Raw genomic sequence first — 16269 nt, forward strand, 5'->3', positions numbered from 1 at the left:
TGTACAGACTAGAAAGCTGTTCATTCAGGAAGGCAATAACAACAGTTATCTTTAACAAGGCGACATGTTTAATTATGTTTAATACTATCAGATAGAAATAAAGTGCAACATAATACATGTTTTCTTTGTCAGAAGGAGGAACTCTAGCTTCAAAATTAATTTCATATTCCAAAACACAGATGAAGCAAATTTTATTCAGATTGCAATGGTCTGGAATGCCTGGAAATTCAGTGGCTTGATTCCTGGAAGCAGCCTGACAACTGGCTCAGAGAAGAAATACTTCAAACACATGTCACAGTCATTCCCTATAAATTGTACTTGTAGTCTTTCAAAACCCACAGGTTTGTTTACTGCCAGATGTATCCTGTCTCTACTGGTCTGCATTGTGGAGTTTGACAGAAAAAAAAGCCATGAACTAAGAAAAGCAGCATGGCAAGGCTGGAAGAGTTCCATACAGATGATTTAACCACAAACTACCTATGTTGCCTTCTTCCTTTTAATAATAAAAAGGAAAAAAAAAACAGAGACAAGAAAGAATAAAAGGTAAGATCAGCCATTACTTATTTTTTTCTATGATACAAGCATTCAGCACAGAGCAGCAGCAAAAAATCAGCCTAGGCAAACCAAAACTGTGAAGCAATATTTTTAATCTATTCACACAAGCTTTTTATTGTTGACCTGAACTTGCGTATGATGAAATTCTACTGGTTTTAAGGATGGGCATATATTCATCACAAGAAAAAACAGAATTAAATTAATGAAGCTTCCTATTCAAAAGAAATGATTACTCACTTTTGTCACCATAACCACCACAAAGTTCTTCTCATCTATCTTGTATTCTTTAAGAGCAGTTTCATCGTTAAGGATTTTACCTGGGAAATTAAACAGGCAGAAATTAAGAAGTTGTTCAGTAAATCAATAGATGATCTTGGAATTTCCTCACACAAACATGTTTTATGCAGATTTATAGCTGTTAACCTAGCAAAAAGAAGCTTGGCCATTAAGCTTTGGCAGTAGAGCTGCGATTTTCCATGTCTGATGTACAGAGTAGTGGACAGCTTAAGGGCTGCTGCCCCAAGTGCTGAAGATGCTTTAAAATCATTTAAAATAAAAGCATTAAACCTGGAAAGATTCACTGGATCCTTAACAAAGTTACATGTAATACAGAGGAAAGTCGTTAACACACAAAAAGTTTAATCAAGTAACTTATGTCTGCTTACACAGTAAGGGAAATTCCTTTCTACTTATCTTCCATTTGTTCTTCAGATAAGAGCATTACTTGCAATAACAAGTGTGTGACCTTGCAACTTTAACAATTTGCAAAGCTAAAATCTTAGAAAAAGCTAGAACCATTCCATAACTTGCCACCTTGACATAAGGATATAACAAGCTATCAGGCAAACCCAGAAACATTTGTTATACTACAACTTCTATTTTTTCCTAAGTAGAGATGGTACTGTGACAAAATAGACTTGCATCACTTCTACAAGAAATTAGGAACACAGTAAGCCACATACTTTTTGCCTTTTCTTAGAACAATATGACTTAGAGATAGCACCACAAATCAGAAAATCAAGTCTGTATTTCAGTCAGTTTTACAGCACTGATTTCTAATACAGAACCATCAGGGAATATTTTACAAATCAAACTGACGAATTATGAATTTTCTGAAGATGTGCCACAGACTTCTTACATTTCAAAACCTCTCTAGTGGACTGCAACTAGAAGGACACATCCTTATCCTGATGATTGCAAGGAAAATAAGCAACATATACACTTTTTGGGACTCAGAACACAAATGACTGGTTCCACTAATCTTGCAGGTCAAATATTCAAGGAAGTATTACATGTAGCACAGTAATAGCATGCTAATACCTATAGCACCTGACTCAGAACCTACATGGGTTTACTTACATTTTTATAGGTGTTTTGGAGAAGGCTTTAATGAATGTGTATGTAATACAATATACATATACTTTATGCAAGTATATATATGTATAGACATTCTGTCTTCTCAGAACACACCACTCAGGGTTTCTAGACTTTGCCGTAATACATTGTGTCAACACAATGGAACTGACTCTCTAATCAAAGTCAGCTGGGGGTATCACTTTGCTTTACCAAACTACGAAAATTCTACAGCTCATTTTAATAAAAGTAAAAACATCATCAATATAACCTTGTATCTCTTGTCCAAGAAAAAGATTTAAAAGAGAATTCATCTTTGGATAATACTATATTCTCAATCTTACTTCCTATATTTCCTACTGCTTGTAAGGATTATTCAATACTGCAGATACATTCTGGCTTCAGAAAACACTCAAGTCATGTCACAGGATCTTACACAATCTTTGATTGTTTGCTACCACAAAAACACAATTTTAAAAGTGCCATGCAGTTACACACATTGCATTCTGCATAGTTCATGTTTCTTGGTTATGCATGAGACTTCCACCTTCATATTCTTGACATGCACTTCCCCCACCAAAATACCAGAGACATAAAACTTACTATGAGACATAGTCCAGAGGAGCTGTACAAACACAGAGACTCACAACGTCTCTCCTATTAGCATCTCTCCACTGTTAACAGTCGCTTTAGCTTATTACAAGTGAAAATGACAATACTTGTTACAAAGCAGTACATAACAAAAGAGAAAAGTCCACCGAAGTTTCTTTCAAGCTCAGTTTTAGAGGAAAGAAACCACTAGAGGGAGCACTGGAATAGCACCAAAGTTCCGCCATGAAGTGAGAACAAAACCATGGATTTCTGTATTAGCACCAAAATGAACAAGGCAAGTAAAATAAAGCTCAAATAAAGTTAATTTCATGTTTTTGACTGACATTAGCCTGCTTTTTGCCAATACATAATACACATTTCTAAGGACAGAGCTTAAAAGTACTGAAAGTACCTCGTGTGGCAAGGATTTAGTGGTGGGTTTCTTTTGTTGATCAAAAAGAAATTCTCTGAGGTATATACAGCAGTGCTTTAGCTATACACAGCATAAATTGAACAAGAAAAGAATTAAGCCAGAACAGCAGCTTTGACCTGCTTAAATCTTGAATTCTTGTAACAAAAGCTATTTCTTCTTCACCCAGCATATCCCCAGGACATGATGTTACAAGAGCAAGGGTGACAGACACACATGCATTAAATCCTCAGAAATTCTAACTCAAAATTAAGAGTTTCCTTTGACACAGAGTTTGTTATTGTGTTTGTGGGGTTTTTTATCCTGTCTGTACTTCAGTTCTTAGAATTCTTAGAAAACTTAACATTCACATCTAAGTCAAACAATAACATTAAAAAAAGGCAGGTTCAGATAAGTTATCTTCAGAATATCCATTACCTGCATAAATTAGTTTTTGGCCAGCTACTGGAAAGGCATCTTTCCCCCTTTCTGATTCAATCTTCTCTTTCAGTGCCTTCACCTAAAGCACAAAAACAGTCTTAATGAAAATAAAGTTCACAGTACAAACCAAATTAATTATACTTCTAAATACCAATGAGCAGTTTCAATCAGGTCTTGATTATGTCAAGTTTATCGGTCTTCTGAATATGTCACTGTAACCACTTTGCAGAGCAACGTGTCCCTTTCCCAAACAGTCTCCTGTGCTGAATCAAACCAGGTAATTAATTTTTTCATGAGAAGTCATTAGCATGAGTGTACAACACAGTGAAAAAGTAAATAAAGACATTTGGGGAACAAAAATGTTTTCATCTCTTGACCCATTTGCCCTGCTCTTTCCCTGAATGCAGAGGGTACATCAGCGAAAAACAGAGTTGAAGGTTTTCATCCTCATAACACTTGTCAGGGAATGCCTGGGTTTGTTTTGGTAAGATCACAGTGACATTCAACCTTGAAGTCCCCATATGCAAAGACTTGAGCAGAATGTTCAGACGCTTATCTTACATAACTTTTTTTCAACTCCTCCTCCTCCACCACAGCTGCGTCACACAGCAATTCCAAGCCTACACATTTACTTGCTTGCATGGACCACTGAAGTATCATCCACAGTTTCACAGCACAAATAGCTCAAGTGGCACTGCTAGTTGTCATGTATAAGAATGCTCTCAATTCTCCAGAAAGGCTCCATAATGCTGCCCAGAGGAGGTAAAGCAAGCTCCTGTAAAAGTATTCCTCTACTGACAGATCTGCAGACATGTTTTAAGACAAACTGCCTGCACACATAGTCAATTCTTCTTGCTTTCCTGCAGGCACTCTCAGTATACACAGAACAAAGACAAACAATCTGTTATGAGCTTATTACTACAAGCTAACACCACCTTCTAAATGCTAGGTTGGTTTTTTTCTGAATATTCAAAAACCCTTTTTCATAAAACTCTGCAAGGATACAGAACACAACACATTGCTTCCCTCTACAGAACTAAACAAAAATAGGGAGCCAGCTTCTTTTTTTCCCCAGCAGATAAAGAAGGATGTTTTTGGTATTTTTTCAACATTCACACATCTGCCAAATACTTTGGAATTAGTCTCCAGCCAGGCAGTTACTTTCCCACAGCAAAACTAAGAGCAGCTCACCACCACCCCAAAGTCCTGCAGACAGTAAATTTGACAATTTGCTGAAAGTATCATCATTCTTATGCACTTATTTTACAACAATCTGTTCCACCCTTGGATTTACGTTTATTTCTATTTTCTTGAAAATTAAAAATATAACTTGTTAATTCCTCCCTAATTTTAAGGATGGAAGTCACTCACATTGCTACTGAACAATCTCTTTCACTACAGATCAAGGATTTTTTTTGTCCTAAACTTCAATAATAATACGGTCTAACATTTCACACAACTTCACCTGAAGTCCTACATGCACTAGGGCAAATTAATCCCTTGAACCATGTTAAAAGCCTGCTATGTTTCCAAATGTCTACTTTTTAACACTCTCCTTAATTTATTCTCATGCACTTGTACCTATCGCTCAAAGACAATGACTTGAGGCTACTTCTTTTGTACCCAATTACAATGCTTGTCATAGATTTGTGACAAATATTGCAATGTGACTAACATGTATGATCTATTTTGAGAGAGAAAATTAAAGTTTGTTTCATGTCAACTGCATCAATAAAGCTAGTGGCTTCAAATTTCTACTTTATCTTCTCCATTTTCTATTATTTTATTCCAGACAACAGTCTTTTTCCCACAAGGATCAAAACAAAGATGTGTTGTCTCAAACACAAACGTTTGAACAGCTAGAAGTTTAGTCAGGACACACTGAACACATATGTTGATTTACTACACAATTAATTTGATCTATGAAAAGGAGTTAAAAGTATTTACTGTAGGAGGATCCAATGATTCATTTGCCTTTGCTAACCACCTGTGTGTACCGTTTCCCCTTATTATTACTGTGCTGCGACTGATGTCCTGCAAGTGACCTGAGGCACTGCCTTCTTCTAAAACCTCCCCAAATGTTCCCCCTCCATAAGCCTGTGACAAACAGGACTATGTTTTCATCCTTTTGGCAGGTGGCATTAACCTTTAGATGTAAGCAAACTTCGATTTACACCATGGGGCCAAAGGAAAATGAGAAAAACTTTTCTGGGAATCTGTTGCAGTGTTTCACCATTCTCACTGTAACAAATCCCTTCCTTATATCTACTCTTAACAGGCCTGCTAAAAAAATCTGTTCTCGTCTTTCTTATCAGCCCCCATTTGGCACTGGAAGGCTCCCTAGGGTCTCCCCAAAGCCTTCTCTTCTCCAGCCACAACGACCCCAGCTTTCTCAACTTGTCTCCATAGGAGAGGTGCTCCACCCTCTAAAGATCTTCATGGCTTCATCTGGACTAAAACAGGTCCACATCTTTCACATGCTGAGGACCACCAAGAGCATGCAGAACCATATTCCACAGGATTACACCTAGGAAAACTAACTCAGCAGACACAGGCCACTTCAGCCTTGCTGGACATTCAGATGGCTGTGGTTCAACTATATTGTCCCGTTCCACAGTCCAAAAACCCCTCTGCATACAAATACTGACATAATTTTCATTATTGTGGTGGTCTAGGTCAGGACAGACTAAAGACATACACTAATTACTATGCAGTAACTGCATCCACGTGAAGGAGTTTGGTATTTATTGCCTCAGTGAAGTAGTTATCAATGCAAACAACACCATAAGGTTACAGACTCATGGCGATTCTGAACATAAAAACCAACTACAGGCTTGCTCCTAAAGAACAGAGACAATCTTTGGCTACAGCTTGCCAATACAGGGGCCACCATTAACTTCTTAATTCTTGAAAAGAATGGAAATCCAGAGGAGAAAAAAAAAGGCCATTACAGTTTTCATTGCTGGTCTTTATTCTCTGCCTGTATTCCTGCCATTTACATCCATCAGTTTAAGAACATTTTATATCCTACATTGGAACACAAATTACTTCAGTTCTCTGGCTGACAGATAACAAAAATCTAAAATAAATTCGTTCTTAACACAACTGAGCCTATTTACAGTATTTTGCTATCCATGCCAAGGGACACTCTGCTACTTGCAAAGGGGAAGATCATTTACATAGGTCTCTTGTTTAAATGGACATTCACTCCACTGTGAATTTTTGATACCCAGTATATCATGGTTACTGACAGTAACACACCATGGGCTCCAAATTACAAATTAAGAATTCTGTAATGTCATTCAAGTTGCTCCTTTAAAACTGAAAATACACCGAACAGTCAAGTAATTTCCAGATTACATTCAAGAACATTTCAGAGCATTGTTTAACTGCTTTATAAAGAATAGTAATTTTGATAAAGAAATCTGTCATATCTCAAATTAATACAATGAACTGATAGCATCATACCTATTCAAAGGAACAAACAAAAGGACTTAAACCAACTCTTAACTACTAGAGCTTGAACCTGCAAGAAAACGCAGTCTGCAGCTGCAGATTTCATCATTCTCCTATTAGAGACAGAAGTACAAGAAACACCCAGGTTAAAATAAAAAGTTCTTACCTATTCTTCTGGCTTTCATCTCTACCTAACCTAGGAGGCCAGAAACACATCATTTGTAGAGGATACAATACTAATTCTCAGAACAAGAAAAGGAAAAGATCAGATACATCAATTTTAGCAGTAACATTCCAGTGGCATAGAACTTCCTCTTGTAGCTCTAACTGGAATGACTGAAGGTATAGTGAGAAATAACTATGTCATTAATTCTGCTAAGAGAAGAAAATGCATGACCATGCAACAACCTGTATGTCACACAGTAGTCTGATCCATCTTCATTTAGAGTTAAACCATAGATGTTCCATTTACAAGGAGGAATTTAAAAAACAAGGAGAGAGAGAAGGAGAAGATCTCTCAATGCTTTTCGGAAAAGACAGCTGCATCCTCTAGCTGCTGGTACATTGAACAGCTGAAAAAAGCAACATCTTAAACTTTGCCTGTAGCAAAGTATGTTGCTGAGAACCTAGAGTTCAGCGTTGCCATCGGTTATTAAATGAAAATTAATTTTGGGGGAGCACACCCAGCACATTGATCTGTCAAAGAGAGAAATCATCCATAGATTATGATTTATTTTTCTCATAAATACAGATCCATAAACCAAACCTTCAGGCTTCCTAACTTTATTCAACCCAATAAGGATTCAAAATGTATTTCAGTCCCCACCAAATCCCATTTTTCCTCTGCACTTAATAAAATTTCACAATAGCACAGCACAATAAACAGAGCCTGTACTTTATGGCAATATCTTTAAGAAAGAGCATCAATTCATCTACAAACACTTTACATTAAGGATTCAGAAACAGCACACTCACAAGTAAGATGACTTTCTTCTCCCCCCTGTGAATTTAGACATGAAACTCTTCCTACTACTCAGAACTGAACGCAGTGTCCTCTAGAATATATGCTATGCAATCTGTTTAATAAAGAGATAGAGCTTGATCGACTCCTAACTGAAAAACTGAGGTCTTCCAAAGAAACACCAGTCATTAACTGCATCCCAGAGAGGCATATGAAAATGGGCTTCATTAAATCACCAGTGCTGAGTTTCCCAGTTGTTCCTTGCAGTCACTTTTTGCCAGCTACGCAAGCAGAGCACGTTGGGTACCATCCAGGAAAGCACCTCCCATTGATCACACACTCTTACCCTTCCCTCTCACATACCAATTTTCATTTCTTCTACTGCATATAAATGATAACCCAGAAGAGGCAAAAATCACCATTTTATTCAGAGACTCATTTCATAAAGCCTAATGAAAAAGTGAACAGTGTACTTCCATCAGTTTTTGTATAATTTTTAATGTGTAATTACATAGGCAAGACAAATAGCTTAATTTCTTGAGATGTTGGGAGAAACTGAGTAGAAAACTGGTAAGGATTTCTTCTGACATTAAGCCACAAACCCATCTTCCACACCACAATCTTCATCAGAAATCTGATGCACCCACAGACACGGTTCTTTGCCACTTCTATCATGAGGCTGCTACAAAGTTTACTCTGATGCTGGAAATCTTCTCCTAGTTTCCAGCCCAAGTTAATTCACAGACTATTAATATTGATTTGTTCTTATGCTGATGTTATGATTCAAGCATAAGTAGCCTTCCCACATCCCTCAGTGCTTGCCAGTATAAAACATTTATGCAATTTCACCCAAACTTGTGAGCTAAGCTAAGCGTCTCCTTTAGTTTAGTTAACTAAGGGTCTCCTTTAGTTTCCTTTCATGTCAGTCACAGTTTTTCACAGGCTCCAGGCACCTCTTTCCAAAGGTTAAAATTCATTGCCTTGGTGGCCAGCACACTTGAAGCAGAACAGCATCACTACTCTCCCTGGACATTTCAGGATCTATGATCTTCAGGGCTTCACCTTTTATTGAACCCAATTCCAATTAATTCATGCTGCTCATTTGAGAACCATTTACCAAAGTCTGCCCCTCAACTAGGCAGCCAGGTACTAATGGTAAACTTTGTGTTTGTCAATGTAATTGTGTTTCTGTTGATTTGTACTCAAATTTTAATCAAATTAATTAAAGGACTGTGAAGAGATGGGTCCCAAGACCAACTCTGAAAGACCCTCTCAACCAACCTGCCTACTGCTGAACTGCTTCTCTTTGAGAATAAATGCTGCACAGAGGGTTTCTTTTAACCTACCTTGTAATTCTCTACCACTCTTCATATTTTTCTGTTTCTCCCAGACTTTGGGAAAAGTTTTAGTAAGACAAGGACAAAAGCTTTTACTCCAAAGGGCTTTGCTCTTTTCCACCTCCCTGAGGGAGGTCATCATAGGCTGAAAACTTGTTTAGAATTTAGGCTTAATATTACTGAGTTTTCTCCTCCCACTGTCTTTGCAAAAGTATTTACCACATTATACTGCTATATAGAAACTACTCAAAGTCAGGTGAGGACAATGCAGCTCTATAGACAATAAACCTGCTAATGAAGCAACAAACTGACCAGTGCAACAGGTTTTACTACCCTTAATCAAACTCCATGATCAGCAACTGATTAATGACAAATATTGTGCCTACTACTGAAAACACACAGAGGATAAGAAACTACTAAGCTCATAAATCAATGCTTTACAGTACTTTTACTGGTAAGAATGCTTTTGGTTCCAACTACTTCTTTCTACAAATTATAAAAACAGGTTTTTCTGGCACAAAACTCAATTTACAGTGTTCTCTTACATTGTCCTTCTAAACAGGACACTCATATTTAGCCAGAAGGCGATCATGGTGGTTACATGAACAGATCACTGCCCTACTTCAGGCCTCAAAGGCATAACAGCTACAGTAATTGGGAAGAACCACAGGAGAGGAAGAGCCTTGTGAATCTAGTCAGGTTTATGAGCTTAGTAAGTGCCTAAAAAAAAAAAGTTGAACTCAAATAAACAAGGCATCTAAAATTACTCCAGCATTTAAAAACGGATAGGATAAAGCATTCATAAGCTGCTTTATTTACTTGCTTTGTTTACTGTTGCTGAAGTTTGCATACAAAGAAAGAAGCAGCATTCTCTGAAGAAAAAGTCTGGAATGGTCAAGGCAAAAATCCAAATTTAGCCCTGACATTTATTTTCTCTGCCATTACCTCTACCTTTCTAATTTCCTCTACAAAATTGAGCTCATCTACACACAAGTGAAATTCATAAGTCTAGCAGTTGTTATGCACTGACTAGAGACCAACAAAAATAATTTCTGATCTCAAAGCTGGCCTCCAGGCCTCCACACACATCTTCCCTGCATTTCAAAATTGATCTAAGCCTTGCCTGAAAGAGGATTCACTGGGGCCAGTTTTCTGATGCATAAAGGTAACTAAAAGAGCTGAATTCATGCAGCTTTGTACTAACACAGGAACACAAATTTCAACCTAAAGCAGAGCTTTCAGGAATCTGCAGCTGGAAGAAAAGAGCTTTCAGGAATCTGCAGCTTGAAGCAAACAAGTAAGATGGACAGCCCTCTGAAGCGACAAAACCTTGATTTAGGAAGGAAGCTTATATTCTGAGTGGTGACTCTTGGATGGTCTTCTTGATCCTCCTGTAGCTTTGGGCAGTTTTTACAAGAGGCATATTCCACACAAACCAATTTACAAGTATAAAAGTGACACAGCTGTTTGAGTGTGAAGAAAACTGACAAGCCATTTCGATCAATTCTAAAAAGACACTTTAAAAACCCTTTTCTAACACTGCATGTTGACCAACCAGTTGGACGGGTGCCTCTGACACAAGAACACAGGGAAAGACAAAGAGAGGGAGAACCAGAGTCAGTGTGTAGACAACACTCTGTGTGCTCACAGTTACAGCAAGCCCTTCCCTTTCCTTTTCCCGTTCCTTTGGTGCTCCCTGCAGGGCAGGGACAGCCATCCTTACAGGCTCTAGGTAAGACATGCTGCACATCACCATGTCCTGTAAAATAAAGAGAGATTTGTTTCACTGAATCCACTCCACCCACAGGAACTGTGTCCAAAAACACACGCTTTGGTGGGAGAAAACATTGTCAGCTGTGCTCTTCAGTGTTGTAAATTTGCAACTCCCTTCTCACACCTGCAGATATCCTTGTCTATGTTTCAGGAATTCAAAGAAAATATTTTTGAAATGTTTCTGAGTAAACACAGATATTTATGCACAAGGACAGCAATGCAACTCCAGACAGTAGCAGGACCATCTGCTTATATCAATCCTTTTTAATTGAAATGTACTCTCCACGTTCACCAACTTTCAAAGGGCACACCTTCTAGCCTGTTGTTATCCATATCAAGGACAGATACCCTTGCTTTCCAGTCATACCTGCAAAATAGACCTTACATATATAGAACCACCCTTAAAGGTATACAAGCTCTATATTTAACTTCTCAGTGTACTGGCCACCTTGGGAATGGTGACCCATGCAAGTTTAGATTTTGAGAAATACAGCACATTATACTGCCAAATTATTAATAGTATAAAGCTAACCTTTCTTTGCTGACAGCTAAACTGGATAAGAAAATTCCTAATAAAATAGTTGAAAAATCATGGGAAGACCCATGGCATTTGAAAAATGGGTAACATACAAAGACATATTCCAATATGAATAAAATAATTTTAGTTGTGTTAAGTAATTTATGCTATTGTATCTTTTCATTTACCTTTTTTTTTTAAAAAATATGTCATTCTGCCCAAAGTTTTTTGGAAATTATATTTAAAACACTCACTAGAATTTCAGAAAAATATTCCTGAACATGTGAAAGCCTGGCCCTCTTCAACCAAGAATCAGAAATAACTTCGTTGCTTGAAAATCCTGACTCTAACCAGGACACAGAAAAGGCCTACCCACCAAAGAAAAACAGTAGCAAAAAGCCCCTACAGAGTTAATTAAACAAATATGAATTATAACAGACCACAACTCCAAAAATGCTACAGTCTGCCAAGAAAGTGTGAAAACCATTAAAAAAATGTAGCTACTCTTACTCCAGTGATCTCTGAAGTTACAATTTTGCAGAGTCATGTATCACACCACAACCAACAAGTACAAGACCTTCAAATTCACACCTTCTCTGCCTGTGCAAGCACATACACCCCCCAAATAATAAAACCCTAAAGAGAAGCAAGAACAACAAAACAATCCTCTAGAAGACAAAAATACCTACTGCACAACCCAAAGAGCAATTAGAGAAAAATACCAAGATCTGAAACAGAAAAACATCTTTAACCTAGAAGGGTACTTCTGAATTTTGAACTGAGCACTTTCCCTCTAACCACTAAAATGATAAATTCCCAGAGAAATACAAAAACAATCCTCTTACCCACAACTGCTGTAGGATTAAGCTGCATTGAAATACATGTAGGAAGGAGGTTTTCAAGTGTATATTCATATTCATTCACAAGTTACAAGCTGGAGTCAGCTTTCACTATTTCACTCAGCAATAGTCCCTGATTCTTCCAGAACTGTTATAAAGTTAATTCTTCTGACACAGTAACGTTAGCATCCAGAAATCCCCGTAAACACGTTTAAATAAAGCACACATATACTAAGGACGCACCAGAACACAGCAGAAGCTCAATCATCCAAAACTAAGTGTTCTGCTGACATAGTGTTAATCAAACTGGCTTTTTCCTGGGTGTTCAAGTGCTGTGGTAAAACACTGAAATGTGAAAGCCCATAGTATATGACACAGAGACTGAGGCCAAAAGATTGCTGACATCCTGAATATTCCTTGCACTTCTCTGCATTTTGACAACCAGGTTTTTAGGTTAACAGTGCAGGAGAAGCTGAAAATGAAACAGGACAGACTTAACTTTAGCCTGGTGTTTCACTTTCAAAGTTAAGAATGTTGAAGATTTTTAAAACTCTGCTTTGGTGTCTACATAGTGATAACTACAACAGAAGTGCTACATTTAGAAGACTACAGTGTCAGCACTGTCACCTCAGACAAGACATGTGGCTACACATGTCTGCATCAGTGTCAGACAGTACTTATTATTTGCTCCTAACACAATGTTTCACATATTTACCTTCTCACAGAGAGCCAACAAAAAGAAGCAGCAGCAGCTTGTGCAGATGGATACACACTTTCATCTACCCTGATTAAGTCTGAAGGCACAAGCCCTGAGTGGTCCCACTCTGAACACCAGAATGACCACAAAGGGTAAATCGACCCCTGTGGGGAGCTTGATGGGTGTATCACAAAACTTAAGGAGAAACAGCCAGGGCTGCAAAAATTTCATTTGATAGCACGCTTTGCCCGATAATAGGGCCTGAGGCTAAATCTTTTCATCTTTAGTCAGTCAGAGTACCTGACAGTCTTCACCCAGTGCTTTGGCGAGCAAGATAGCTTCAAGTATCGTTTTTACTCACTCAAAATACTCAGTTGGCCAATGTTTTAAAACACAACAAAACCAAAACTAGAGTCACGCTACTGAAGGCAAGTTCAAAACTCAACTGTGTGCTTTAGTAGGAGAAAAAAGAGACCAGCTGCTTGTGCAAAAAGCTAATTAGCAAGGCTAATTAGTTATTAGGAACTTCGTTGTTTCAAATTCTTAGTGGAGGTTGGTTTAAATATTTCTATCAACAACAGCTCTCAGCTACAAGCATCAAATCTTGTCAGAATGCTACCTCGCACAGTAACATCAAATCTCCCCAGATCTGGTACTGAGAGTAAGGGAAGAAATTGCTAGGAACACAAAAGCAATTCTACAGAACCAAAACACAACTTCAGAGCAACAAGTTTCCTGTGCTCATCACAACAGCATGATTTTTGGCCTTGTCACAGCATAGGGCAGAAATCCAAGTAAATAAGCCTACCTCTGAGAAACATACACATGGTCCAAGGACTAAAAGCAATGTTTCCCAAACTACATGAAAGGTCTCGGGAAATTAATCTAAGAAACTAGCGCACTTAGCTAAAATTTGCGTATTCAAAAAAATCTGACTGAGAACTCCAAAGCACACACTTCCTCAACATAGCATATTTCAAAGCATTTTCTGATTTTAGGACTCAGTTTGTAACTGAAGGCTCCAAGCTGAACTTCTCTTTACTAAGTTCTCTGGTTTTTAACATTTCCAACAGTAGTTTCTTCATAATTTTCTGCAAAGCGTGCCACAGAAACTTAAACACATTTTACATCTCTACAGCTAATAACAAAATCAAGTCTTTACCCTGCTCTTTTTAAAACAAAGTTCTCCTCAAATTCTACCAGATTGCCTGCCTTACCACCCATTCCTGGTCAAAACGTGAAGTTATGTTCATAAGAAATATTTTTATTTTGAGCTACTGTAGCAGCTACATTTATAAACAGAGGGTGCATTCTCTTTTCCCACAATCCAACTTGTAGTCATTGCATTCTGCTGTCTCATAAACTGGTGAGGGCTTTGACTGGCAATATTCCTTTAGTCCTCTCCTTGAATTTACTTCCCAGGACCGTACTGAATGCAAGAGAACAAAAAAAATTCTCATTAACAGCAAAGACTTGTGTTTTAAATATTTGAAGGTTTTTGACTCATGCTTCTCCTAGGCATTTGCCATGTCCCTCAATCACAATGGAAACCAAAATGAGCTCTTAGTCCAACTTTCAACTGTCATCTTTCGTTTTTCTAATGATGGAAGAGAGTAAACCAACAGACTAAAAAAGCAGATACAATGTTCCATAGTTTCTAAAGCTTCACTGCCCACCTGGCACAGGAAAGGTTGCTGGAAAGGGAAACTGCCAGCCTCCCCGGATCTTTCAAACCAAGGCCACAAGTGTGTCTGGACTTGGCTATCAGAGCGACCATTTCTGCTCAGGTAAGTGACAAGGCAACTTCCAACCCTGCCAGCTTAAGGCCTTTCCTCTCATCTAAGAACGCTGCATTTCCCCAAAGATTTCCCAGCAGGCTCCCGTGTGCCAGAAGAAAATATTCACCGAGAAGTAAAAAATGTCTCCTCCAAATTCAAAACATCATCAGACACATCCAAAGGCACCGGGAGGGGGAATGAGGCTGCCGTGAGCCCCATCACACACCTCGACACCAGCTCCACCGAGCTCAGCAGAGTCTCTCCTGCACTCCCTCCCCTCCTAAGTGCAGATTGATTAATCACTGCAGCTCGCCCCGTGAGGACAAACACTAAACCCTCCCCGAACTCTCCCACCTCCACAGCACACACCTGCCTGAACACACAGCGATGCACCTGGGAGCAAACACCAGCGCCTCTCCAGATCACACCCCTGCCCCAGCAGAAAAGCCCCACACTGCCCAGCGTTTCTCTTGTGGGCCTCTAGGAAAGGATTGGAAGGATCACCACGTGTTCCTTCTGCTGCACCCCCAGCCCCACCCCAGGAGAGAGAGATGCTCTCGCAATATCCCCTCTCCCAGTGGGCCCATTATAAACCAGCAGCAATCTGTGCCCCACTGACTGCTAACCCACGGCACCCTGCTCCCCGAAAGGAAAAACTTTCGCTTCCTATAGTGCCCCTCTCCTCCCCAGGACTACATGAGATATTTATTCGCTCTCCCACCTCCCGGGCTATTTCCCATTTCCACCTCAGAGCTATTCCCCCTCCCACCTCCGGGGCGTTCTCCTCAAAAACAAGAGGGGAAAAGTCCTTCCGCCGGAGCTTTGGCCACAGCAGCCCCTTTCCTTCGGCGATGGGAAGTCACTCTTACCCATCAGCATCCCGAGGAAAGGGGATCCCTCATCACCCTCGGTTGAGCTGGCCCCCTGCCCCCGACCCCAAATCCCCCAAAATCGTCCCGGCGGAAACCACATAACACCCGCGGCCCCAGCCGCTCACTGAATCTCTGGCCACCTCCACTGGGGGGATCCGTCCCTCCCTTTCCCCGGGGGCGAGGGCACAGATTCCCGCGGCCGCGTCCAGGGGGTGGGGGGGCGGTGAGGGAGGGAGCCCGGGAATGGCCGCACCGTCTCCTCGGGGTCGATGTCAATGCGGAAAGTCTGCTGCTGCAGCGTCTTCAGGGTGATCTGCATGGCGGCGGGTACGTGCAGCGCTCCGGCCGCCCTCGCCCCTGCCCCGGGAAGAGGTGGCGGGGAAGAGGCCGGGAAGGGGAGGAGGAGGAGGGAGGCGGCGTCGGGCTCGGCGGGGGGGCGGGACGCGCATGCGCCGCCTGAGGTGGCCGGCACGGCGCAGGCGTGCGCGCCTGAGGGCGGGGAGAGCGGGAGGCGGGGCGCGGGCGGGCACAGAAATACGAATATATATATATATATATATGTATATATATATGTATATATGTATAGAGAGAGAGAGAGCGCGGAGGAAAGGACCGGACCGGACCGAACCGATTGGGCGGTGGAAGGTCTGCAGGCTCATGGAGTGCGTCCTGTGACCGGACAGCGCCGTG

The 16269-nt window shown here is 40.1% G+C and overlaps 1 protein-coding gene across 1 annotated transcript in view; it reads right to left on the bottom strand.

The window, feature by feature from the left end:
- The window catches only part of RAD23B (RAD23 homolog B, nucleotide excision repair protein), a 36395-nt gene extending 20381 nt beyond the window's left edge, over nucleotides 1-16014 (bottom strand). The window contains exons 1-3 of the mRNA XM_066339121.1: nucleotides 15833-16014; nucleotides 3347-3428; nucleotides 793-872 (exon numbers count right to left, since the gene is read on the bottom strand). Coding sequence (XP_066195218.1) covers nucleotides 793-872; nucleotides 3347-3428; nucleotides 15833-15898 — 228 coding nt within the window. The 5' untranslated portion in view covers nucleotides 15899-16014. The remainder of the gene's footprint in view (nucleotides 1-792; nucleotides 873-3346; nucleotides 3429-15832) is intronic.
- Nucleotides 16015-16269: the final 255 nt, after the last annotated feature.

The sequence above is a fragment of the Sylvia atricapilla genome, chromosome Z, assembly GCF_009819655.1.
Source record: "Sylvia atricapilla isolate bSylAtr1 chromosome Z, bSylAtr1.pri, whole genome shotgun sequence".
NCBI lineage: Eukaryota > Metazoa > Chordata > Aves > Passeriformes > Sylviidae > Sylvia > Sylvia atricapilla.